We start from the raw sequence: 27,869 nt of genomic DNA, 5'->3' as shown, positions 1-27,869 counted from the left end.
GAGGGTAGCCCGTAGCAAAACGATTTAATTGACTTAGAAACACACCCCATAAACATAGTTACATATCACAGTCGTAGGTGCCGGCACAGTTTCCCCGCAGGGAAAAGGTCAGAGCTCGTCCCTCTTGCGCTTCTGCTGCAGAGAGTCCACCAGCTGGCGCACAGAGTTGAGCAGGCCCTCGTAGTAGTCGGCCGCATGCTCCACATCCCTGGACTGAAGCTGCACCTCCCGGCGGTAGTTGTCCAGCAGCGTCCGCAGCAGCGGCACGTGCTGCTGGAACTCCTCCGTGCAGATGTCTGCCAGAGCCTGCATGGCTTGCACCACCTTCTCCTGGACATCTACATCCGGGCTGTGCAGCAGCCGGGGCACCAGGCCACAGAACCCATGCAACTGGACACTCTCGGTCAGCCTGCGTCCAAACGAGCGCTCTACGGTGCCCACAGGAGACTCGCTGGGCCCTCAACTGGGGCCCAAAGAGCGGCTTCCCTTCAATGTGACAACTTGCATCATGTAGTGGTAGAAAGTGTGTGATGCACACTCAAGAAAGCCCAGAAAAGCCCGCAAGAGGCTAGATTTCCCCACTGACATGCTCAGGAAGGATGTCATGTCTACAGTTTCTGGCCATAAACATGAGGAGAAACTTCACACGCTGGCTGAAAATGTGAAACAAGGATTTAAAAAATTTGAAAGTAGTCAAATGGGAAACTGCAAAGCCCTGCATTGCGTAAGCAATAAAAATTGCTGAAAAACCTAGAGGAAGAAAGTAGGTAAGCATATGCAAGTCAACACTGAGTGGAGAAAACTGCAGCGTCCTAGTAGTTCTTCCAGCCCCTTCGAAACAAAAGAGCATGTGCAGAAGAGTGAATTACACAGCAGAATGGCTAGCTGGGCTAGTTGGTGAAATTGCACGTCGAAACCTTCAAAAAGTGCAACACTGAAAACGGGACACAAACGAAAGGAGCACAGGATGAGGGCATGAGAAAGCGCTCGTCCTGTGCTCCTTTCGTTTGTGTCCCGTTTTCAGTGTTGCACTTTTTGAAGGTTTCGACATGGAGCGAATTAATTAAGCAAGTACAGAAAGTGGAAAAGGCTGATGCTGAATGCACTGCCAGCCATTAAACAAATATCGTAGAATGTAAGAAGGGAGTTGTTTATAAAATACCCCTTCGCCAATAATTATGGTGCCCTGCCTAGACATGAATGTGCCTGAGAGGGAAGGGGCATTACATTGCACTACACTAAATGAAAATGCAGGACGCAACTAGATGACATCATGGTTGTCGACCGCTCGGGAAATGAAAGTAGCAGAGATTATTAAAGCATTTTAAAATGCTATCCGAGATTAACCAAAAGCATGTCAGGAGGCCATCGATACGCCTCAACAGAGATGAAATGAAGTTCCTCGTGTGAGAATAGGGTCTATAAACTGACGTACTGTTAAATACAAAAGTAATCAGAAAAGGGCCCAAGTTTTGCCAACTTTACTCAATTTTATGTGTCATTTAAATGCTTGTTGTAATCCATCAGCCATATAATTCACACAGGCATGAGTACTAAACAAGAAGCTGAGTACAACCAACCAGTACATCCTTCACGTAATTAGTGCTGTTTTACAACTGAATTATAATTGACTAAGCAGGCACCTGTCAAACCTTATAGCACAGTTATAGCAAATATTTTTGTCTTAGGGCTGCCCAAAGCCATTAGGGAAAAGCAAGGGAGCACCAAACAAATCGTGAAAACCTACATTGGTCAATCAACTTTTAAAAAGAAAAGCCTTGTAAAAGAACTTACTCAGTGTGCACTGGGTGGCCAGCATCATGCCTCAAGCGCTGCGAAAACAAAACAAAACAAAAGTAAGCACGAACAGTTTCCTTGTAGCTAAAATCAAGAGTAACGAAATAGCATCTGGAGTGAGAGTTATTTCGTTATATCCGATATTCGCTACAAAAGTAGAGATTAAAACCACTGCCCGTAAGAAAGGAAATGAGCCTGCTGTGCAGTAGGGGTTTCTAAATGCACAATAACAGAGTTAAAAAGTGCTACTGCAAGATGTGCACTGCATATAAACACTGGAATTTTAGTTTTGGTTTTTCATGGCGAATTCCAATGAATAAATTTTCTGCATACTGCACAAAATTTGTCTGTACAAATTTTATGAGCGTATGTCAGTGTATGCAGCCATTCAGACATCCTTAGTCACATGACATTTTCCGCAAACGAAGGCTATTTGAAAAAACATTGCTAGTCTGCATCGATGTAGGCCACTTGCTGTGCACCTTTGAACATTGAATTGTTCAGCACTCCCAAGATAAACCTACCCTTTGACCAACTAAGTTGGTTTTATGAGTGTTCAGAGATTGCACTTGTACCAAGATGATAGAAAAAAAAAAAAAAAAAAAAAAAAAACAGTGGCACTTTTGGCAACCCCAGTCAGTTGAAATGTAATAGCAATCAGATAGCACAGGGCAGCGCCTGCAGCTGCTGCAGAGGAAGCAGTAGTACAGGTGGATATTCCACTTGACGCCGCAAAGGAGAACAGTCCCCCTTCCGCTCAGCCCCCCCCTTCCCCCAAACTCTTGTAGCCATACAAGTGCTATAGCACTACAGACTTTTTACTGCAGCTAGGCACATTTATGAATGACATAAAGAACCCACCCTGGTGCAACATCGCCCATATTAAAAAAAAAGACTACAGGCCTTTCTGCTTTCAGCCTGTTGTTCTGACGAGCTGTTTGGCCTCTTCCCAACTTGGCAACCCACAAGTTTTCATATTCACCACATAGAAAGCTGCGATCTAGTAACTGATCCTGCTACGACAGCAAAGTTACAGATAGCATTGTCTAATACCAGCCCTTCCACTGATTGAAGATGCCCTAACTGTATCAGCCCGCGTTTGCTACACTTCCTTTCCAGTAGCTCAGCAAGAAATAGAGCAGAACTGACAAACAAGCACTTGCTCAAGTGTTGTCTGCCTATTCAAGAGCATCTACCCCAAGCTGAAGAAGGAGACGGCATGGAACCTATGGCAAGGGCAACGTTCGGAGGTGCAAGAAGGCATGACAGCAGCAGTTAACTCCAGGGGTTGTGGACTAATTTGGGACACTTGAAAGTTACAGCATTTCATTATGTTTGACAACTAGGAAACCAGGTGGCAAGTATGAGAATGCTCTAGCTGTTGGACACAGTGACAAAGGAGCAAAAATTTTTGCTAGGGAATTTATGGACTTTTTTGTTATAACTGTCCAAAATACACACAATTTTTGTTGCTGTAGCCTGGAACACCAAAGAGGCATTGCAAGCCAGACTACGAGAGCTGAAGAAGCAGCATTTTCATGGTGGGTTCCAGCCTCAACATCAGATAAGCAGACACCACACTAGTATCCTGAAATCAAACAGACAGCAGTGAAAATGCATGGCTAGATTACACCGTCCGTCAAGCATGACACACCATCAAATACGGCTTCAAGTAGGTACATTGTTTTGCCACCACCAGCCATCGCAAAAAGTGCTAATTAATCTTCACATGCTACACTGTGATTTACGCCTATATGAGTAACTTCCCTTGTATAGAAACACCAAATCCCACAGGCTATCACAAAAGACATTCTTATTTCATAGTGCACAAGATTTATCTGCTACGGCATGTTGTCCTTGCATCATGTGCAGTCTCCATCAGGAGCTTCAAACACATGGGGCACACATCGTTTGGCAGCAGCCCGTAAAAATAAAAAAACTTGAGCCGCTACCCCACGCTCTACATTTTTTCTTTAAACCCACTCCGATCTTGGCCTTGAATTGTTTCTACAAGAATGTTGCACCCCTAAGCTACCACCTTTCGCATTGCAAGTGAACAAAGTAGCATGCAAAAAAATAATAAAGGCAGCAAAGGCTTGCGCTCTCATCATGTTACACTCAAAACAAAGAAAGTGAAGTTTAAGACGTGTCTGTGATTTTGGGAAACTGTGCAGCAACAGCAGCTGACTTAAAAAAAAAAAAGAAAGAAAAGAAAAGGACTAGAAATAAATGGTATGCCTGTGTTTAAAACATCAAGGACCATTGAAAAAAAAACTGGAGCAAGAGCCTAACTTTTGAGAAACTTCATTTATAACAAATTGTGGTGACCGTCTAGACACAGTACTAAGGGTCCATTCTCTTATTCACGAGCAGTAAGCTCGTATGGGTGTTAAACTCAGTACCTTCATCATTACGGTTTAACCATCACAACTTAATTAAAGGGGCCATAAAGACAAGACATAACTTTGTTATATATGAAAAAAAAAGTAACTCCATTCCAGTCCCGAAAGACATGTTTTCAAAATTAACTCAGAAATGGCAAGGAGTAACGAAAACCTTTTTTAAAATTTAAAATTAACTCAGAAATGGCAAGGAGTAATGAAAACTTAAATTAACTCGGAAATGGCAAGGAGTAATGAAAACCTTTAAAATTAACTCAGAAATAGCAAGGAGCAATGAAACCCCTCCAAATTTCATGTCGCACGGCATCAGCAGTGATGCAAGTGAGCGAACGCCAAAAACGAAACTAGAGGCAACACGACAACTGCAAAATTAGGTGCCTTGGTGCTGATTTTGGTCAGTGGCCGCCAACTGTATAAACAAGATCCTGTGACGGCATGAACACCTGGCGCGAAAGAATCTAGTGAGTTGCCACTGCTTCATCTGTTTTCCTTAATACCTCCACTACTTGTTTGAAGTTTGCAATAAAACAGGGGCGAAGATGAACCAAACGCATTTTGTGTTTATCGCCCCTTTAACTTAATCTGAGGCCTGTTAAAAAAAAAAAAAAAACATGGTTTGCACAGCCCTTGACAGTGGACACTCCCCAAGGGTGCCCTCACCTCTTCGATGACCAGGTCGTGGAGCAGGGTGACCGCCTTGAGCTGAAGTTTGAGTGAGGCAGCCGGCGCTGTGAAGAGCCCCGCAAGCACAGTGAGCCCTCCGTGGTGGAGCAGGCTGTCCTGGGCCTCCGGCATCTGGCGCACCAGGCAGGACAGGGCATAGAGGCAGCGCAGCCGCACCCGCACCGATCCATCCAGGGCCACCAGCCGCAGCAGCTGCGGCAGCAGCCCCGCAGCCAGCACCGTCTGCTGCACCCGCGGGTTCCTGCCGGCCACGCCAGGCGGGATGATTGAGCAGCAACCACACAGGGTGGCATACCGAGCAAAAAGGCGTGGCTACAACAGATTCTGCCTCGTTGAGAGGCCGCTTCGCTGCCACTCCATCCGTCAGTCCAGTTTTTCTCTGGAAGCAGCTACAGCACATCGACAATTCCCAACTGCAAGTTCTACAACGTAGCCTGGCTTGTCAGTGCTATGGGACGATAACTTGCAGGAGAGGATGCGCCCTTTACTACGGCATCTCTCCACAACATAGGGAAGCACCCGGCCAGCCATATTTTATTACATAAGGGAAGGAGCGCTTCAAGGGTATCGGCGTCTGAGTGTTGTGTTATCTCGTGTGTGTTATGTTGTCTGCACTTGGGGCTGAGGGCTTGCACATGCTCAGCGTTCAGCTAATCAATGAAAAACTATCGCATTGAGACTTCCTTCCAGAAGATATTTTCTGCTGCATGAAAGAGTTCGTTTAGTGTGAAGGACTGGTGCTGTGCAAGTATACTGCAATTACTCGATTCTAACAAGCACATTTTATCTAAAAAAATATATCCCAAAATTGCATGCACAATAGAACTGAGCACCAGATGGAACAGCACCACTGGCTGCTTATCATTATTAACATAACAAAGCAACCATAGTCACACGTTTGAGCAAGTAGGTAAAGCATGAAAGATTAGGCAGCGCATGGCAACACCCACAGAGCTACGTCTTTTCGTGCTGAACAAAGGCACTTACTGCATCCAAGGTACAACACACTACAGCCACTGCCATGGTGTGTGCACATGCACAAAAAAACAGGTGCCCTTGGGAGACAATTTATCTCCAAGGTGCACAGGTTGCGTACAGCCATTGTGAGAGGCTCTGCAGGGCCTTGCGAGTGCTTCTTGGGCAGAAAAAGATTAAAAATAAACTCTTGCAGATAGCAAAAAGGCCCTGCTTGGCCCCAACAAAGGAGAAAGAGCAGCTAATGCAGTATAGGTACAAGCAGTGTGCCCCTTTCTAAAGATAAAAGGGTTGCTGCTGTGTAACAGCCTCACACTCCATATCTTTGATTTTGATTTTTCTGAATTCGCACAATTTAAATTTGAAGCGGTGGCTCCTTGTGGCTTGCCATATAGTATGCTGTGACTCAAAGCTGTAGCATGATAATAAATTAAGCTCTCGCATCCACAAACAGCCTGACCTGTGAAAAAAACTTTTGAGCTTTTTCCTTTTCCCGGTCGCGAAATTCAGGTGTACGTTACAATCGAGGGCACGTTATATTTGAGCAAACATAGTATTAGCATGGTCATTAAGTGATAACTATGCGCAGGCTCTGCTGCCTTTCAGTTTCTGTACTCGTGTCTACACCTTGTGTTTGTCCATGTATGAATTGGGCCAACTCTCTCTTCTTGCTGCACAATGAACAAGCTTTCCAAAAGCCTTTGTTTGTTCAAAAGTTTTAAGGTTACCGAAGTCAGGTATCGATACACGATACACATGGTGTTGTTCAAGGCCTCTCGTGCCTGCCTACAATCCTCAATTCACCAGGGCCTCCTTGGGTTGCACGTGACACCGGAGGGCCGTGAGATAAACTCCACAGCGGCATTGACGACGCATGCGGTGACCAGTTGTGATGTCTTATAGACATTTAGAGTGGTTTAGATGTTTCTAATTGGAGACCTATGGGAGAGGCCTTTGCCCTGCAGTGGGCGCGGACAGGATGATGATGATTATGACAATGAGATGTTTCTGTACAAGTTTTCTAGTTTGCATTTCCTCCCTTGAACTTGTGATGGAACATAGACTGTCTGGACCCTCACCTGTGCCCTTCGATGAGGTTGGTAAATGATCACTAACATACAGGTCTGTGCCCGCACCCCATTCTAGAGTTGGAAAGACAACTGCAGAGCCAACAGCTACATAGAGGTGTAAGTGTTGTGTGCTATGGTATGGTATACAGGCTGTTTTTTGATAAATAGGCATGCTCTTGATGAAGTTAAAAAAATGCTTTCGATAAAATGATCCAGGGCCTCTGTGCTAGAAGAGCCTCAGAGTGCATTGTGTGCACTGAGGTTGCCTACTAGAATAAAAGGTTCAGGTAGCTGGCCTGGGTGGACGCCAATCATCCCTGCTCGCTTCTACAGCTTGACAGCTTTACACCGCGAATAAATGCAAGAGACCACAGTACCGAGGCCACTGCCCATTCTTACATGCCTATATTCCCAGATTTTGCCTCCACCTAAACGGAATTTCAGCACTGCCACTAGCATCAGTGGTGCGTGAATGTGTGACTTTATGCTTAGCAGTAGAATGCTTCCATCAGTCGCTCCAACAGCTCATCAGGCAGGCTAAGAACATTGAAGAGATTGGCGCCTTAGAACAGAAGCCGAAGGGTTACGGTGACTGCAGAGGCCGGTGCAAATGTCATGCAGATGCCAGCTCACACTGCCTACCGTGCAAGCCGCAGCACGAGCTATGCCACATAATAATGCCACTCAACAAGTGCACAAGAACTGCCTGCTGATACAGTACTTCCTGCCCGTTTCATAGCTGAGAAATTATACACTACCAAGAAGCAAGTGAACAGGCACAGCTGAGCTGGAAAGTGCCAAGCATGGATCACGATACTGATTGCTCAGCACTGGGCGGTGGAGCAATGCATCCTGGCCATTGCTTGCACATCTGATAAACTTTATTTCTCATTATGCTGTCATGTGCCAAGGACGAAGCAGGTTTTGTTCAAGGAACATACATTTATTGGAGCGAACTCCGCAAAAACTCCAAGAAAATACAAGCAGCGTAGAAGCAGTCAACCAAGTGACGTGCGCAGACTGGTTTCGGCAAATCGAATGCTGCGGAGCTTGCCTTGGAAGCATTTATCCTTTGGCGTTAATTCTTTGAGAACCATAGAATCAGATCTAGAACGCTGGCGATCAAAGACGAACATTCGACCGGCGATACACGCTTTCTATCAAATCAGATAGTCTGTGCAACATACAAAAAACAGAGACGGAAATGCAAGCTTCACTTTCAACTCGGATAAGACAGTTCGGCACGGCCAGACGCTGGCAACAACACATACAAATAAACAAACCAGAAAGTACAGTTCACGGCAATACACATGCAATCCTATAAATAAAATACTGAACCACAAAAATATGAACTATTTCCAGCTTACTTCAGCCCCCCCGTGGAGTTCAGAGCTGTGAAGTGAGCTCAGCTGCTTGGAAGGCACAAACTCACCCCTGTGATGCCGAACCAAGGGTGAATGCCACTAGCTCCCGCACACTGTCAGATGTGGAATTCAGGTCCGGTGCAATGGCCAGCAGGCCGCCCATGTTGACAAAATCCACAGCCCTGTCGTACTAGGGAGAGAAAGAAAAAGGGCACAGCTTAAGCAGCCTTTCAGTTGCACCACAGACACTTCCCAAGTGCACTCTGAGTTAGAGGTTGTACAGGTGCAAGGACACATTATACCCCTGCCCTGTTGCATAGTGTACTAGCACTACTAACCCCTAAAACAGTGTGCACAGAGTGCTCTGTCGAATATACTATACGGCCTAGTTGTAGTCTTGAGCACTGCCTTTTTTTTGCACTACACTCTACAAATTCAAATGCTCATAAAATGCCCACAGGAAAAAAACTGGGACATACAGCTGCGGCAAGTGTTTTAGAAAAACACTCGATGCCTGAAAATTATTAAGCAGTGATGAAATTTTAAACAGGTGGACATGCATGCATTTAAAGGAGTACTGACACCAAAATTTTGTTCCTTTTTTTTTTTTTGCTTTGATCAATGCTTAACGGCCTGGAAAACCCGAAACAGCACTTTAAATACTTTAGCGCGCAATAACTAATTACATTGAACGGCCCGAAAATTGACCTTTTGTTTTCTCGCGCTTCCCTCCCGGAGGGCACGTGTGACAGAACCACAGAATGACCTCACCGTTTTGTGCGGACACCAAAAAACCACAATGGCTGGAGGAGGTGTTGTTTTGACAGCCCCGCCGCTGGAGCTGAGCGGATGGGCTGCCTGAAGGCGTTAGGCCTAGCATTGCGGCAGAAATTTGATGACCGCTTTCAATAAAATACCTGATGGCGGCGTCTGTTGCAATTCTGGGCTTTATTATTGGCTCCTTTCCCCCGTGTGGAACTTTATTTTTGGTAAGAGTGCCTTTCTGGGCAGCGGTTATGCCTGTAGCTCTGGCTACGTGTATCACTTTGTGAGCACGCCAGCGCCCAATCGCCGCTCGCCGGGCCGCACGCGTGAGCTGACGCACGAGTTTCTGACGAGCGTTGGAGGCAGACGGCTACGTCACTTCTTTTCCCTCTCACGGAGTGATGTCACGCTGATGTCCGTTTGCTGCGCACCGCTCCGCGTGCTGTTCCGTCGGCGCGATAAATCAAATCAACTTGAAGTATGTTCCACGCGTTGCAGGCCGCTCATATTTCAGCCAAGGTATTCTGTTGAGCAAAGGAAGCGAACTGGGTAATAATATTAACACCAAAAATTGGTGTCAGTACCCCTTTAAGCTAGGCGTCAGCAAAATTCTTTGCAATGCAAACTCTATGAAGCGCTACTGCTGAATTATGTAGTCGCAGCGTGAAGGGGAACAAAGAAAGACGATGGGACAAGCATTAACTTCCAACTGAAATTTATTGTAAAAACTTGCACCTCACACATCTAAACACCAGGAAACCAAAAGATACAAAGCCAGAAAATACGATAACATACATACACTGCACCACCCCAAAGGCATTCAAATACTTCGCACAATCTATACAGATACTAGGTTCCACATTTTGTTCATGTCGCTCCTTGCTCACAGCACACGTTAGATGAAATTTCTTTTTGGGACAACATAAGGGAGGCCGAGGAGGAAAAAACTTTGTTCAGAAAAAAGCAGAATCTTAATGATGCTGTGCTTGGGCGGCATCCTTAGTCCGGCATACCACATGACTTGGCCGCTTCCTGAGCTTTTCTAACCAGAGTCCTTTGGGACTCAAGTCCAGAGCAGTTGAGAAGGGCTGTCTCCCAGGTGGGGGAAGGGGTTCTTTTGATAAGCCCAAACCATGTGGAAATTATCAGAGATATCTCCACAGAAAGAGCATCGCCTACCCACGCTGGGGTCGAAAAATTTTAAAATGGCACGACACAGCAAAGTGTTGGTTTGCAGTTGCTACGTAACTGAACAGTTTCATGCGCTTCCATAAACTTGCGCGTGGTCTCATTTTCGCTCCTTCCTATCCCTCTGCACATGTCAAGCCGTGGTTTCCACCCACAAGACTTGCAATGGACGGAAAGAAAACAAACCACTGCAACCTTTCCAGATGTTATTCTCTTGCTCCTTCAACTGGTCCTTCAAGCATTTGCCGTTTGACCTACGTCAGCCGACCCACAAGTTTGCAGAATGTGACAAACAATATGTTCAATGCATGCCATGTATGGTACACAATGTCTTGTATGGCCCCCACAGCTATTCACACCTGCCTTGAAGATCACCCTGGCAACGTCAACAGTTTATGGAGAACACTCAAAGTTACCTTGAGTTAAGGGGGCAGACTGGTCTTAGAGCTATATTTTTTATTTACCAACCAATTTTAATGAAACTGCACTGCTTTATAGAGTTTTTTGCGCTGATTTTAAATCTCCTATTAGATTTTTTGTAAGTTGATTATATTTTTAGTTAATTAATGATTAATTGCCATTATTTTGGGACACAGTTACAAAATAACCACTCCATGCAGAATGGCAATTACCACGTGGCTAGGCAGACAAATGACTAAAGGATACAACATAGGAAGAACTTTTTTGATTTAGCCATTTTTGGTCGTTTTACAACACAGGGAACTTCGCTTCTCCCGCGCTCTGCCAGAAATGGCTCGCAGGTGGTGCCAATTGAACACAATAATAATTTTCCAAAGCCTCCATTTGAAAGATTTGTTTCCTATATTGTATTCCCCACACATTTCGGTATCAGAAGCAAAAAGAATTAAAGTTGTACCTGCTCTGGGTGCCAAGATATCTGAGGATGAAATGTTAGCTTTGCATTGCAAGAAAAGTGCCGTTTCACCATCAAATTCTGCACTAACTGAGCTGTAGAGTGCACTTTAAAATGCTATTATAATATAATAACAACAAAATATGATGCCCTTTGATGAGGAAATTTACAGACTGTTAGAAAAATGGCCGTGGAGGCCAAAAATTCCATTTTTGAGAAAACGCTTTTTTTGACCGTTTTTCGGCCCCAAAGACCCAACTGCCCCCTTAAATTGTGCATTGAATTCAGGCACTGTGAGCAAGTCGTGCTCCCATGCAGTGCAAAGTGCTTTCAACACGCAAATTAGCCAGTTCGAGTCACCTGGGTACCCACGCCACCTGACTGTATCACTGACTGAAGGCATTTTCAGAAAATGGGATCTTGGCTTTCTAAACTTGGACATTATAACCATTCTCCGGAGAGCGAAAAAAAAAGGACTGCCATTGTATTCTGCACCTTCATGTCTTGTTGCATGGTTTGAAACAAACTGCAAACTGAGTGAATGCAAAGAATGCTTGTCCCGTTGTACTTCCCATCTTTGTTCCCCTTCACGCTGTAACCAGTTAACATGAACTAGCAATTCGCCCAACAGTGCACTTAGATGATGTTGGACTTACCATTATTACCAGCCCCCCAGTCCAATCTACCGTGCACTAGTTTCACCGGTAAGGGTGGACCAAAACAGCCTACCGTACTTTTCAGTGCATAAGCTGCACCATTGTATAGACCTCACTGCCACCTTACAACTTTTACTTAGAAAAATTGCAGCCACTTTGTAAAAAAAATTTCTTACACAAGTTGTCCTGCCTATTTTAGGGAAAAGCTACGACTTATACATCAGAAAGTAAAATTTATGAAGGATTATTTGGGACGACGTCACCTACCTGCAGACATTCTGATACCGGATGTGGAGGCACAACCTTTGCAATATTCCAGATAACGAAACGTTTAAGGTCACGTTTTAGAGCATTGTGCTTTGAAAGGGTGCAGACCGCTGAATACAAAATGCATGCCCAAGGCTGTGACTAGTCCAATATCCCATTAGTCGTAAGCAATGTGGTAACGGAAGCTACACATTTGGTTTAATATCTGTTATGGTCAGCTGCTTTTTCTTTATACAGTAAGCAAACCAGAAAAAGGGCCAAGCTTCAGGTAATGAACTTTGAAGCCCTCTCAGGAGGTGCAGATATAAAAAGTGCTTTGGCAGGGTTGCCAAAAGCTTTCACCTCACATGCCTCTCTAGACCAGAATTACTCCAAAATTACGGGGGCTACAAATGCACTGACTTTTAAGCAAATTCCTAAAAGGCTGTGGCTAGCGTTCCATCCAGACGGAACGATATAAAAGTGCTAAAGTTCCGTCCAGACGGAATGGAGCGCTAAGGGTTATCCTTCCATCCAGACGGAATACAACTGAGAGCTTAGAGTTCCCTCCAGACGAAGCCGGCGTGAAATTTGTACAGTTCCGTCCAGACGAAAGCAAAACCGGCTGATTAGACGCCATGCTCACTTTTCAGATTTGGTGTAGAGGTTGCGCCTCGCATAATGGCGCTATTGTACCGGGTTCGATTCCCCCCGGAATACTTTTTTTTTGCGTGATTGTGCCAGCGTTTTGTAACATCTAACTTCGTGCCCACTTTACAATTGACGCGGTGAGAGCAGTCGGCCTTGATTTTGCACTCAACCGGCCGCTCCGCTGACTAGAGCTAAGGCCGACGTATCCATCGCCAGAGTTTCGATCATCTGTAGTTCGTAATGGTGATCACTAATTAACGGTTATTCTGGCTAGTCAATGAGCGGAAGTGGTTTACACGGGCACAGTTTACCACGGTTAAGTGAACTGCGGTTAGACAAAAACACAGTTTGCTGCGTTACACGACAGACGAAACTGCGGTTACCCCGCTAACCGTGTTAATGCACACTGAGCTTGGCCACCTCAGTTCGGTCACACTAACTGCAGTTCCCGCAGCCGCAGTGCTCAAAATCACACAAGTCAGTTTGGACGCAAGTGGCGGCGCATCAGCGGAGGTGAAAAAAAAAAATCACCTGGTGTTCGGAGGAGACGAAGGTTCTCAAATAGCGGGCGCCCCCAAAGCTGCCCCCAAGGGGCGCTTGCGTTCTTTGCGTCGCTCTCGCAGTTAGCGCGACTGCCCGTCAGCAATCAACTACGACAAAAGCCGTGCTAAATTTGTCAATTCCACGCATCGGAATTCAGCACTCGGAAACGATCAGTGCGCACGTCGACCGTGCCTGCAAACATGCCGGCGCGCCTGCCCGCGCGGCACTGGAAGCAGCTCAAACCGGCCCAGACCACGGCAGCAACAGCTTATCGCCGCTCTTCGAAATCAATCTGATCGCGGAAAAGAACTTCCACATGCGAGAAAGTGAATGTTATGTGGTGAAAAATTGTGCTATGGATTGCAATTCGCAGTTGTAGAGATAGCGGCGGTCAAATATCCACCGCGGAGCTAAGCCTAAAGTTCCCAACACCGAGCAGACGTGAGAAAACCAAGCCGGTTGCGAGCTGCTGTGGAAGCCCCTCACCTAAATCTCGCCTCGCGCGAGTGCGTTGCGTTTGTGTCTGAAGCGACTGTTTTAACGATATTTTCTTTTGTCTACACTGCTTCTCTTTTGTTTTTTATCGTGAAGTTAAAAGTGTGTTAATTTATTTTTGTTACGCTCACAACCAAGTGACCGCGGTCACCACATTTAAAATTTTGCGTGTAACAGCCAAAACCGTAGTTTGCGATAACTGCGGTTAAAGTTAAGTAACCACGGTTAAACTTAACTACAGTTACTTCCGCCGAGTACTAACTTCAACAAACTAACTCTAACTCCGTCAAACGGAACTCCAAGCCGCTACCTCGACGACGCCCGCTTCACAACAAGCAGCGAGAACAGTCTTTCTTGATATTTACCCAGCCGAACGAACCGCTTCCACTCATTGACTAGCCAGAATAACCGTTAATTAGTGATCACCATTACAAACTACAGATGATCGGAACTCTGGCGATGGATACGTCGGCCTTGGCTCTATTGAGCGGTAGCGGAGCGGTCGGTTGAGTGCAAAATCAAGGCCTGCTGCTCTCACCACGTCAATTGTAAAGTTGGCGCGAAGTTATCTGTTACAAAACACTGGCGCAACCACGCAAAAAAAAAAAAAAGCATGTCCGGGGGGAATCGAACCCAGTAGAATTGCGCAATTATCCGAGGCGCAACCGCTACACCAAATCTGAAGACTGAACATGGCGTCTAATCAGCCGGTTTTGCTTCCGTCTGGACGGAACTGCATAAATTTTCACGCCGGCTCCGTCTGGACGGAAGGATAACCCGCAGCGCTCCGTTCCGTCTGGACGGAACTTTAGCACTTGTATATCGTTCCGTCTGGACGGAACACTAGCCACAGCCTTCCTAAAAACTAAAACTTACAGCTGTAAACAAGAGGGTTTCCAGTATTTGAGGTTTGTACTGCAGTGACACAAGCAAGCTTGCACTACACTTCATGTCCCATTATTTCTGCCAGTCACAAAGGGCTATGCAGTTTTATTCGAGGACTACACTAGAAAAAAAGAGGAAGACAACGACAACCTCGGAATATTACGACAGCCTGCTGAATAAAGACCCCCCCCCCTTCCAAAAAAAAACACACCTTTTGTAAAATAAGAAGGGCCTACCTGGTGGACAAGGAATTCCATGTCTCGCAGCAGAGCCGCCTTCCCTGAGTCCGTGGCATTATGGTAGTGCTGCAGAAGGTTGTGAAGGATTTCAGACTCCGACTTGGCCTCAAGGTTCACACTAGCCATTTTCTTTTTCAGCTCGTTCATGTTCCACGGCAGATCCTTCTTGTCCTGCAAAAATTTCAGTATTGTAAGGCAACATAGACTGACAGCCAAGTTTTCAGACTTACTGAGTGGCATACTGAGCTACAACAGCATCCAAACTGTCTTTCCAGGATTTTTTTTTTTGCAAGAAAAGTACAAAAATACACAGACTAACACATAACTGCTGACATGTTTTGTGTGCAAACCTGTGTACTGCACATGGTTCAAGTGTGCTCAATCCAACAGCAATTGTTAACCAGCCTGACACGGTAAACCAAAAGAGCCCTAAAAAACTGGGCTCCAGTTTTTATTCGATTGCATAGTGTTGGCTTGAGTTATTTTTTAACTTTTATTGAAATGGATAAAAACTTAACCAGAAGGTTTTCCAGTGTCATGTTTGAATACTGAAGTGTGTTCCGAGATTTTGGCGCATGTTAAAGATCCCCCTGTGGTCAAAATTAATCCGGAGCCCTCCACTACAGCATGCCTCATAACCTGTGTAGTTTCGGTGCATTAAATCCCATAATCAATCAATCAAAAAACAATGTACAATGCGGAGGAAGAAATGCCTGACAATTACGATACCCCCTAATGCGAAATCTCTGCGCAGTGCAAACTGCAGCCTTCTCAGTCAAGGCGCATAGCTGCCGTGTCTCAGGAAGTGATCACGTGATCAGCCAGCGCACGGCGGCACGCGCTACTCTGCCGTTATCTTGCAGCGCGTTGGCGCTGCCGAGCATGTTGTTGTAAATTGTTTGAACCTCCCGCGCAAATGCCACGTGGTTCGAATGAGCCACGCAACGAGGACAACGCCAAAGGAGCCGAAGAACTGATGAACGTGCAGCACGCAGCACGTGCTGAGTTCTTGTGCTTTCCGTGAATTTGAAAGAACAAGACGCTTGCTTTCAGGACGCCTGGTTTTGTGTTTCTTTTCTCAGGCACCACTAGACGCTGAGGGCAGTTTTCACACACGTGTCTGGCGCGGGCTCGTGGCTCGGCACACTGCTCCCCCCCTCACACTTTCAGAGGAGCGTCTAGCGCTGCCCCTGCAAACCGTCCTCCCCCTCACAATTACAGAACACTCTCCTCCTCCGTTTTCTTTCAGTCTTCAGTGTTCCTATCGCTCGCTTGGTTACGACTCCGAGGCCGCCACAAGTGCTGAGCACTAAAAGTTGCATCTGCCTTACATGAAAAAGCATCCAAAGGTAATTCCTCTAGCCATGACGCAGTTGCCACCATGAATAAGTACATCCTGCAGGTGTGAAACATGCTTGCAGGTTACGGTTTTTACATTTGAAGCTGAGTTTATGGGGAGTGCCTCACCGGCTCCACCCTGCGGGGCAATCCTGAGTTTGCTCAACACAGTGGTTTGACTCACAGTGCTGTTATGAGAGGGGTGCCGTTCTTTTCCAGACATAGTGCCCGAAGTGTGCAAACATGCACTTCCGAAGTTGTATGCTATGCAGCGAAGCCCAAGAATGCCGTCTTACATAATTATGAATGACACTGCTCTGAAGGGTATGTCTTACAGTGCGCCTCAAGGGCACAGTGCTCTCTCATGATGATGCATGGTACATCAAGCACACCCAGGAGCATGCAAATACTTTCTTCTGCCACGAGTGTCATCACTTAAACCTTTTCATACCACGTTCCAACACGCACTATTATTTTTGCCTGCTGTGGTGAGGACCTTTTCCAGCCCAGCACTCCGAAGCCTATTTCATCTGCCTCTACCAAACTGCATAAAACGTAGTTGTTCAAAGCAAGAATAAAATATTCTCTCAAACTGTGAGTGATGTAATCGTACTAATGCCAAAATTTAATGTTGTCAGAATAGGCATTTAACAATGTGAATTACTCTTTGCTGCCTGTCACTGGACACGGGCAAAACAATTCATGACCTCAACTCATGTTTACACCCTTCCATACAAATCAAACAGGTCTACTATAAGGGCTATGGACATGGCATTAGAGAGTTGGTACTACTGATAACTGCCGTGTCAAATGTAGTGAGCAGCTAATAGATGGTGAGTGATCATTGAGTAAATGTGGGCCACTATGCATCTTGTGCCATGGCCAAGCACATAGGATAACTGCAAATCAAAGATACATACCCAGCTAAAGCATACTGCTTTAGCTTTTATACCTTGTTTATGCTTTGCACATTTTATTAATTTTAATATTTATAATTTTGATAACTTGGGGTAAAAATATTTTGTGAGTGCACTGTGCCATGCAATGTTTTCACTGACGTGCACTTTGGCCTTATATCAAGTGACAAGTCACAAACAGCAAGCATTACATTTTTAAAAATCTCTATTTGGTATTTCTGACACAAAATGCATTTTCCACCTAAATACACTGGCATTTCACTGCTGCACGAAGCGTCTCTTTGATTGGCAAAAGCATTATGCCAGCTAACTTCATGGTGCACCAAAACCTGATATGTTATCTACAATGCTCTGACGGACCTTTTTCCAGTAGCAATCTGTGCATGCGCAGACTGCTGGTCCGCCATTCTTGGCAGCTGCCTCGAGCAATATAAACTAAACTTGAAGAGGGTGCACCCTTAGCTTGCTGCTCAGAGAGCAGCTATGCTTTCTAGCACTGCATGTTTTTATTTCCTCTTTTTAGACAGCTCAAGGTGAGTTGGTATGTGCACGCACAAAAAAAAAGCTTACAAACAAAAGATGCAAACCATGCTGTGAGCACATGGCCACCAGTGAGGGAATAACAAAGTTATAAAAACAAACAAAGAAAACAGTCAAAAGAAGGGCACTTTGTCCACAGCACATTAGCCTCAGGAATGTGCACCTGCGTTCATGGCATTCATGTGAAAGGCACAGGTGACGGCTGGGCACGGGAGGGATTGAGGGATGAGAAAGTTTTTGCACTAGTTTTCCCACAGTGAGACTTTTGGGGGGGTGTGCCTGACTGCCATTTTTTAATTCAACGTGGCGGCCGTTAGTAGTACCGGTGCTGGAAAAATGTCCACTCGCTAAGTGACAGCTATGAGCAGCACACAAAACAGGAGGAATAGTTCTTGGCAATATATTGGAGGTTTTTAAACTTTATATTTCTGCTCCTTTTAACAGCAGGCTTTTCCTTTCATTTATGACTCTTTTGTAAATTCCTAACCTGGCAGAAAAATATTTTCAGGAATCTCTTACTCATCCTTTATTTTCCATTTCATTAGAGGACAATTTAAACCTATTGCACCTCAGTATACAGGGACCGGGCAGCTGGACGGATGACATGACACCACCACTCGGCGCTCCCCTCGTTAGTGGAATGAGCCAGTGCATTGGACTACGCAGCCTAGCGTTAACGTTGGTTTTTCCGTGTTCGTTTTGGTGCTTTGAATGTTTTGGAGGTGTTGTGAGTGAATATGTGCGGTGAAACTAAGTCTAGAGAGATGTGTTGGGTTCTTAGATGCAATAACGGCTACGTAAGTTTGTCGGACACTTCTAAAGTTGGGCATGGGCTACAATGACGAGCGCTTCTTGAAGTGATCTAAGTTTGGCTCCACCTGTTCTGAGTACGAATAATAAAACTACTATTATTAATATTCATTTCTTTTTGAATGCACTAACGGTGACGTAAACTTATTGGGTGCTTCTAAGGTTGAGAATGGGCTACATTTACATGAGCAATTTTTGCAGCGCTCTGCGCCTAGCTTCGCGCGATCCGAGTAGGAATAAAACTATTAATATTAGTATTCATATCTACCACTTTAAATTATCTTCACTGGTATCAATGACTACGGTTTCCACGCCAGCCTTAACGCTGGGATACCTGGATACGTGTGCTTTGAAGAGAAAGGAACTTCCGTACGAGAACGTCGTGGCAGTTTACACTTTTTTTTTGTAACCGTGAGGTTCGTGCCTTCGGTTTTGGTGAGCGACACTGTGACAGCATGGGAGCCTGAGAGCCGAAACGTAACTCCCATGTTTGTAGTGGTTATTTTATCAAGAGCCAAAGTTATTCACAACCCAACAACCCAAGCTACAAACCATCCCCCCTCCCCTTCCCATTTTAACCCCTGCGCAGAATAAAGTCTGGCACCGATCGTTAAAAAACGTTGCAGTGTTAACGTCAGCCTGTGTTCTTTAACGCTTAAGTATCCTTTACCGAGTACCTAAAGAATCGCGTAATGCTTGTGAAGGAACCAAAAACGCGCGGCTAGCTGCCTCAAATAGGGGTGCATCAGCCCGAGTCCTCCAGCACAGACACATTTCCGACACGGTGGAAGCAGTTAGAATTTCGAGAGAGGTGCATGGAACCGCGAAATTAAACAGAAAAATCATGCAGCCCTCCGTCTAAAGACGACGATGGTTGAACGGGAAGCTAAATTTCTTCATGCGAAATAGAATGGAAAAAGGTCAAACCAAAAGACCAAACTGCGTGTTGGTCAAACTCAAAGCTCAACTTGTCAAAGTTTAAATCCAGAAGGCAACCAAGGAAACCCACACGAGAAGGCTTTGCGATAGACTATCATCGTCGTTAGAGGGAGGAGTGCACAATTTTTCAAGCATAACCTGTGGCAGCTTGTAAAACGACCTCAGCATGCAGTTGTGAAACTGAGTGCGTGTTTTAAGCACCCTCCTGTCTTTCGTCCTACAGCTGTTTTTTTGAAAAACCATCTAACCACCAACCATTGCAATTCTTGTAAACCAATGCTTTTCCACGACAAGCAATAACGTTCTACTATAATGCGGTATTTATTCTGTAAACGACTGCCGATTACTGTAGTAGGCGTATTTCTGTGAAATTAAACACGTTTCTACCGTTGTTAATAAAGCTACGGAAGCGTCGTCCATCACAATTTCGGTTTTGAGGTAAAGCTTAGAAGTCTTTCGCTGGTGCACGATGGTGTTTTTCATCAACTGCCAAAGGCCCGCGCCGCAGCATTTGTGAATCGGCTGCACACACCGGCTTTGTAGGAGCATTTAGCTGCAATATATTCCTCGATACGCCAAACTGCATGCAGGCATGAAAAATTTGCATGAAGGAACGGACTTGAACCTCCAGCTACACTTCCAGCTTGGTGCATTGAGCGTCATCTGCTATATTTGTAATTACTGAGTATGGGCGTAAATCACACACATGGTATGCCTCGTAAAGGTCACCTCCACGCTCAAGATTTACCAATCTGAAAAAAAGTGCTTGTGGTTATTTACGCTTAGCAAGCCGCACCGCAGCAGAACGACAGAAAGTCATGCACAGCAACGCTGCGCTGACCGCCACCGGCATTCCACTGACGAGCGGTTCGCCACGGGCGGCGCTGTTCGCTGAAGCGAAAGTGGTGCCGTACAACGGCCACCCGGTCCCTATAAGAATTGCTTATATGCAAAACAGTTGCAGGAGCAAAAAAAAATTCTCTATAGTCCCATAGAAAATTCGAGATTTCGCTCGCTGCACTTGAGGAAGCTTTACTCAGAATAGTAAAAAATCCCTCCATGGAACACCTTCTTTACTCCACGAACAAATCAGAGCAGCAGTTGCAAAGGTCAGAGCTGCATTCACTTGGAATGAATGCTTTTACCCATTACAAGTTACGGTTCATACTAAGGCTGAGAGGGCTGCAACGGTACCCAGGTTTAACTGACGCCGTACCAGATCCCTTCGTCAGTGACAGCAGCACAAGGCCCACTCCTTTTACCCACAGCAGGGCCACTGCTACGTCTCGTAACGGCGTAGTCATTCTGCTGAGAATCAACTTGCTTCCCCCTGGGGACTTAGTTTTCATAAAACAAGATGCAGGGATGAGCGCGATGACAAGGCTCCCTACCGAAATTCTGATCGAAGGTTCGGCCTTTGCCTGCTGTAGCAGCAGCCGCTGGCGGCCCTTCGGCTGTTGCGACTCCTTCGGCTGGTCCTCCTCGTCCATCAGCTTAGCCTCGGTGTGGCCAGTGGCAAGATTCATCCTCACGTGCAGACCAGGGGGAATGGCTTCCCCTGAAAAGAGATGGCAAAGCAGACTTTTGCTTACACTGCGCAGATAGGGTAGAAAGCCGGAAAATGGGCAAATATTTTTCTGTTATTCACTGTGGCTGTTCAGGATTAAGGTGTACCACTTGATAGTTTAGAGTACACAGAACTGAGCCAGTGCCCCTAGAAATACCAACTGTGGTGTCAAACTGCATGGAGCAAGAAGATATTTCAAAGTCCTGATCAATGTCGAGCCCTTACAGGAGGTATATCTGATAGCAAGCGTTCAGCTATGTAATCATTCATAATGTACAGTTACACTCAGAAGGCATGCCCATACCTAAAACACTCATGCTGCTCGCGAGTCGGCTGATTTCACGCACTTCTGTAGTAGTGCATGACATTTAAACCTAGCATGAACTCCTCGTATACTGTGCAACCTGATTCCTGTAACTCACCTGCACACAAGCATCTTTCTTTATAACCTTAAGGATGATAAAGAGAGATGTCTTCATTAAAAAAAAAAAAGAGAGCACCAAGAGCGCGAAAAGAGCTTACAGAATGAAAGAAGCCCAGGATTTAATATCATCATAGATCTCTGAATAAAAAAAATAGCTCAGAAAATCAGCAATTCAAACCTTTAATGGGCCACGCAGACAAAACACAAGTTTGTTTTATTTGAAAGATTTAGCGTTTTATAGGGCCCTAAGTGCTTGTTCCGCACCAAACGATGCTTTATTCACTGAGAAATTAGACATGTTAAGTCAAAATTTTAATTCCCAGCTAAATCGTGTGTTTTCATGATGTTGACATTGACGCATTAAAAGCAAGGCCTTAAAACTAAATATAGCCTGCTGACCAGGGCTGCTACCATCTCACAGGTGCCCGTTTGATTATCTGTTTCTTGCCCACTTTCATAGATGGCACTGCAATACTGCTGAAAAGCCAGTGTTTGGTTATCTTCTTTATCGCCTGCTTTCATAAATGGCGCTGCAATACTGCTGACGTGCCAGTTTTCGCACTGCCGGACTTCTACACCTGCCATATTTTTATTACGGCTCATACTAATCGTTTCTTAAAACTTAAGCTATGACTCGACAAACTTGGTCCCGTAAGCGACTGTGCCGCTTGTGTCACTTGATCAGTGTAGCTTCAGACAAGTACAGTGCGTCCGACGGCGGTGTCAACGGTGTCAGCCGGCAAAGTGCCGCACTAACTGCTTCGGTGTTGACGTGGTCATTCGTAACTTCAATTGTTGACCCTACAATTCTTACGGGTATAAAAACAATGTGCCCTACATTTAAGCGCAAACAGCTCGTTCGGCAAGCTTATAAGCCCTGCCTAATTTGCGTTTGCTTTGCTGGCCTCAGCCAATCGCACAGCAGGGCTTATAACATCATAAGTTCTGTTGCGGGAAATGAGCTAGTGGGTCGCACGGCCGTTCCCTTTTTTTCCTAATTATGTAGCTTATTTGAGAAAAGTTTACGTTGAAAGCGGTGTCAGTATGATTCTAACGAAACAATCTTTTGAATGAACCAAACTTGTGTTTTCTCTGCGTGGCCCCTTTAAGCCACACTTCGGTTATGAAGCTTAAAGGGACCCTGCAACACTCTTCGTGCAGTGCAAGTAAACCTGCGTGACGTTTAGATTAGACTTCCAGGAACACCCGAGCCAAATATTACACGTGCACGTGAAGCGGTAAGCGCGCAAATCGCCGTGAAAGACGCGTAAAAACCAACCGCTCTCTCTTCAATTCTCCTCATTATGCACCCCTGGCATGGCCTCTGCGACGTCAATTGGGCCATGGCTGTCCTGTTGGCGGTCGCCGGTCAACTTCGCGGCTAAATTCTGGCATTTCCTGTGACGATCAGCCGTCGTCGGCACTGTGTATCAACCTCTTCTATGTCTGAACCTGTCCGCATGCTTTTGGTGTTTCTTTTGTTTTGAGTGCGCGTGGAGTTTGAGTGACGAACTAAATATTCCACTTTCAACGAGCCCACTCGACAACAAACGTTTATTGCTCCAAAAACGCCCTACCAGCCTGAGCGCTTGCTTGCGAGCAGGCCACCATGCCTGCTTTTTTGTGGCACCAGACCGGAAATATACCCGTCTACGTTTCGGGGAAAAGGACGAAACTCCCCGGCCTGTGACATATCGAAGGCCGCCGAACAGAACGCCACGCGCCGCCCTCCTCTCCGGGAGAGAGCGCGCAGCTTTCGTCGCGTTGTCCGCGGTTGAGTTGAGAGGGAACATTTATGCGCGATTTTTCATCGGGCGTAGTTTCGGTGATAGTGAATGGATTTTCATAATTCTTGCGGGAGGAGATTGCTGGGACAATAGACTTTACCCAAAAATACATTCCGAGTAGTCGATGGTAAGTGTTGCAGGATCCCTTCAACAAATTTGATCACTATAGGTAATGAAATTCAAGCGAAGCTTGTATCGGCTGATTTGCACCTTTGGTGGTGGCATACGCTGAAACGCCTTGCGGCAAAGCCAACTTTATCTACATTATCTAATGACAATGATGCACTTGAAATGTTGGGAACATACCCACTCGTGGGGATTGGCCAGAGATAAAGTGTTGACTGTGCCCCTGTTGGAGCTTATACAAGGTGGCCCAGCTATCATGTAACAAGATTTTACAAAAGAGCAATGGAGTTAATCGAAGAAAACGTAGTGCATTCTCGGATTTATTCTCAGATGCTGAGCACGGGGCTTCAGTACATTTAGCAGTTGTCTACAGCATGTTTTAGGATTACAGTCGATGCGAGCCAGAATACTTGGTATTAACTTCCCAATTAAATACCAACCGAATAACGTATCCAAAAATTAAAATATTCACACACCTCCACTAAAAAAAATTGAGTTTTTAGTGTACCAGATTGCTTTTGATTCCCAAATTAGTTGCAGTAAGTCCTCACCGGGCTGAACTTGTTTCCATTCGCTAGTGGCTTCAAACTCTTTCTTGGAGCTCTCTTCCTGCTCATCAGCCTCCTCTTCCTTCTTGCTTTGGGACGCATCCTGGTCAGCGACTATGGTGAGGCCCTGCTGCTGGCATTGCACTATTTCTGCCAGCACAACCAGGGCCACAACAAGACGCAGAAACTTAGACTGGAACATGTTGCTGCAAGACTGTCGGGGACGCTCGCACAGGGTCTTGCCTCTGATGGGGAGGTGGGGGGAAGAACGATATGCTTTCTTAATATGTCAACTCGGGCATAAATCAAATTGAGTTCAGTAATTAGTCAGTTTATATCAGGTCACAGGATAGAACAATAAATTCAGGCTTGTCCGGATAAAGTGGTGAATTGCTCTGATTAGAATTCTTTTTAACCAGGTAACTCAAATTGAGGTCAATAATTAGCCAGGTTAAATCAGGTAATACTACAAAATAATAAATTCAGGCTTGTTCTGATAAAGCAATGAAGAATGAAGTGGATCGCTTGATTGGAAATTTTTTTTTAAAAACCAGGTACAAATGAAGGTTAGAAGTTTTTAGACAAGCATAAAACTAAAACTTTAAAATATAACTTAGGGCTAGTCGGCCCGTATCAGACCTCATGGTGTCCATCCTGTGCTGAACGTATGGCTTTTTGGCTACACCTATTAAATCTGTAATGCCAACAGAAAATTTTAATTTGTCAGCCTACTTTACACAAAAATCGCAGGTCAAAACTTTACGGAACAGATTTTTTTTGCCCACTTATGTGCTATACCTGTGATTATAAATTTTGTTTTACGAGTCATTACATCCTCCACTTATTTTTAAAGAGATAAATATTTAACGAATAAAAAAAGTGGGAAGCTGCATTGATGAATTCCAGTAATTTTAAAATCGTGATAGTTTTAAAATTTTTTGCAGATGACCTTTAAAAACCCTCCAAGTTAGTCAGAAAAATTTGACATGACCACGCATCACCTTTGACAGTCCATCTTGAAACAGAAATGCTCCCAACTTCGCAAATATTACAATAGATCTCAGTAAAGATTAACATGTTTGCCAGTATTCAATGTATTTATGGCTATGATGGAAAGGAATCCAGGCTTTACCCCAAATTCTGGGGGGCCAGGGTGATGTACCCTTCCTTGGTTCAGCCCTGATCTCAACATTAAAAGCTGCTGTGGCTTAACCTCATAAAACACAAGATTCAAAAACAATCCCACATTAAGAAATGTATGCAAAAAATGCAAAGCAACCCTGTTCAGCACAGAGTGAATTATCCAGTGCAGAATTCCTTTGCGTGTCTAGACAATTACATATTATCACTAAGAGAAACAAACAAAATGCCACAGCAAAATAATGTTACTCGAATGCAAATATGTTCCATTAGAACAATTCCACTCCAGTTCTACTTGTGTTTCTCCTGACATGGCAGCTCGTTCTGCCTTGATTTTCACCTTGTCCGCATTAAATAAATGTGCAGCAATGTTCACCTATAATATTTATTCTTGCGATGTGCGAGGTGTGACATTCCCGGTGGTGGCTTTGTTCAGCACAAGCTGCAATGGTCCATTTTTCATAACAAACCAGTTCACAGAGCAGGCATTTTTCAGAGAATTTATCGAGCGACGAAGCAGAACTTCATGCGAAGAGCTTGAGTACTCGAGCGCATTTGCGCTGTTTCTGTCAGGTCAGAAAAATCAGTCATGAGTGCGCACTTGTTTTACATGCTGCTCTTGGCATGTCCCAGAACAACCATACATACTGCATTTTATCTAAGTTGGTGAGAAGCACACAGCTTCAAGATTTGACTAATGGTACTGTCCAGGGGCGGTATTCTCGAGTTTTGTCCCTTTCAAAAGTGTCCCTTTTGGCGAGCCCTGATTTGCTAAAAGCAAACAACCGGAAGTGACATAACGCAAGCGCAACAAACCTACTGCCAACGCCCACTGCTTAACCGGAAGTACGTCACGATAAAAGGGACTCGAAAGGGACGTTTTCGAAAGGGACAGTTACGAGAATACCGCCCCAGTTCAAACTGCTCTCAGCACCTACAGCCAACCACACTTCATGGTGGCTGAATATGGGAGCTTGTTTGCACCCTGTGTGACTTCATCTATTAGATGCCTGTGCTCTGCGACAGGTCTTGGTAATGAGGTGTTGCATATTTGCTTCAATTAAATATTGCTACCTCCTTTGCAATGTTTCTTAACTTTTTTTGGTAATTGCAATAGCCTAATTTTTTTCAACCGAAGTTGCAATTTTGTCCGACAAAATAAAATTTTGGGCCTTGTAACAAGGCCCAAAGTGACCAGACATCCCGGTTTTGCGGCTGTGGTCCCACTGTCCCGGCAGCCTGCTTGTGAGACGGCGTTTTGTGCCGCCTTCGGTTGAAAGTATGCAAGACGGGTATCAGTCGCCCTGGGTCACGAATGAAAAGCTGGAGGAATGGAAGAGCGAATATAAAATCGTGGTCACTGACCAAGTCCAAAGGAAAAAATTTGACGTTTTGGAGCCCAATCGTGGTCAATGACCACGATTTTATATTCGCAAATATGACCCCTGACCAGACCTAGGAATGGAAGAGCCAAGAGAAACCGTTTGAGAAACTTCAAGAAAACAGCACAGACAATGGGACTGCGCACGAAACACACAACACAGCGCCTGTGTTGTGTGGTTCTTGTTTAGTCCGAACGTCTCAGCTGTGTTTTTGAAGTTACGGTGTACCAGGCCATTCAGCCCATCCTTCTGCATTTGAGGAACGGTGGGTGGACGTGCTTCAGCACTTCGAAACAAATGCCTTGCAGCAATATCAAGACAAATGCCGAGTACGCCATGTGCTTGCCAGGCACAAGCGCACCAGTGGAAAGAGTGCTTTCCTTGATGAATAAGAGGTGGACGGCAGAGAAGACGCAACTTAATTTGACCACACTCAAAGCAGTGATGTTGCTTAAGGTGAATTTGCACATGACGTGTGAGCGGTACTACAGACACATCAACAAAAACAAGAACTGATGGGGCAATTCATTCAAGCAAGAAATATCAGTTGGTGGCCAGCAAAAAACCTGCAGAACCAGGAAGGTCGCATGGTGCAGATGTAATATTACAAAGTGCAATGTGTCATAGTCCGAGGAATATGGTCAGTTTAGCCTTGCTTGAACGCCTGAAGAAGGCACCTGAAACAACTCCAGGGCTGTAACGAACACTTGCTGAATAACTCGATTCATTCCCTCCATAAAATGAGGAAGAGGTAGAAACATGGCTAGCAAAGGGCTGCAATTCAACAATTAAACTAATGATGCGGTCAGAATTACAAAACAAGCTACTAGGGTAATTTAGGGGGAGGTGGTGCCGAACGACTTTGGCACAAGAGAAACATATGCATGTGGCCTGTGCTCAAGGCGAATGAGCACTGACTCCACGCGCCAACTTTTGTTCTTAGAAGAGTGCCGTTCAGCGCCTTAGCCATGCAGCCGACCAGCAGCGTAGAAGATAAACCCATCAATACACACCCTGTCTACACACTATGCGGCAAAGGCCATGCTTCACTACACTAAGCTAAAGCTAAGGAACGACAGCTGAAGACTGGTACTGCGTCAACCTTGGCCTTGCAAAGCAGGTACTTCACGCTAACACGTGGGGCCGACAACTCATACACGGGACAACACGTGTACACCATGTGATGTCAACAGAGCAGCTTTTGCCACCCGATTTTCTCTCGCAGGACGATCTGTTACGACCTGAACACATGCAGAAACCTATCTACGTCCACATAAACAGCTCAATGCAGCCTCCAATACACGAAGCACAACTTACACGTGCTTAAAAATAATTATATATTCCAAGAAGTCGCGCGTAGACCACAAATGACTCACAGACGACTGCAGCGCCCCAGCTCCGCCACGGGCGTTTCTCTTTGTCTATGGACAAAGCGGGGTGGCGGGGCTGGCGAGCGGGCGAGGATGGTGAGGGTGTGGGGAACAGGGCGGAAGGGGAGGGGGCGGTGGAAACGTGGA

General features: G+C 45.3%; 1 protein-coding gene across 5 annotated transcripts; it reads right to left on the bottom strand.

The window, feature by feature from the left end:
* Nucleotides 1–27,862, bottom strand: Sil1 (Sil1 nucleotide exchange factor). Of its 5 annotated transcripts, XM_077687695.1 has the most exons (9): nt 27,366–27,525; nt 25,347–25,412; nt 23,834–24,075; nt 20,770–20,936; nt 14,832–15,005; nt 8,361–8,482; nt 4,860–5,124; nt 1,795–1,832; nt 1–409 (listed from the first exon to the last, which is right to left on the bottom strand). In XM_077687695.1, exons 2-9 carry the CDS (start codon nt 25,382–25,384, stop codon nt 109–111), a joined length of 1,347 nt encoding a protein of 448 aa, XP_077543821.1. In that variant the 5' UTR covers nt 25,385–25,412; nt 27,366–27,525; the 3' UTR covers nt 1–108. The 5 variants fall into 5 exon arrangements, with proteins under 5 accessions (XP_077543821.1, XP_077543824.1, XP_077543823.1 ...); XM_077687698.1 differs by lacking the exons at nt 25,347–25,412; nt 27,366–27,525 and adding an exon at nt 27,729–27,862; XM_077687697.1 differs by lacking the exons at nt 25,347–25,412; nt 27,366–27,525 and adding an exon at nt 27,670–27,815.
* Between the last annotated feature and the right edge of the window lie 7 nt (nt 27,863–27,869).

Source organism: Haemaphysalis longicornis, unplaced genomic scaffold (assembly GCF_048455015.1).
Source record: "Haemaphysalis longicornis isolate Haplotype H1 unplaced genomic scaffold, Haemaphysalis longicornis Haplotype H1 scaffold_1, whole genome shotgun sequence".
Taxonomy (NCBI): Eukaryota; Metazoa; Arthropoda; class Arachnida; order Ixodida; family Ixodidae; genus Haemaphysalis; species Haemaphysalis longicornis.
Note: the sequence above shows the minus strand (reverse complement) of the source record. Positions and strands in the feature narration are given on the sequence as shown.

Excerpts from the sequence above, each read along its gene's own strand:
- Sil1 (XM_077687695.1), bottom strand. The coding sequence starts at position 25,384 with ATGTCACACCTCGCACATCGCAAGAATAAATATTATAG. Across the intron at positions 15,006-20,769 it reads AACCTTCGATCAGAATTTCG|GACAAGAAGGATCTGCCGTG; the intron begins GTAGGGAGCCTT and ends AAATTTTTGCAG. Across the intron at positions 5,125-8,360 it reads CTTGGTTCGGCATCACAGGG|GAACCCGCGGGTGCAGCAGA; the intron begins GTGAGTTTGTGC and ends CGTGGCCGGCAG.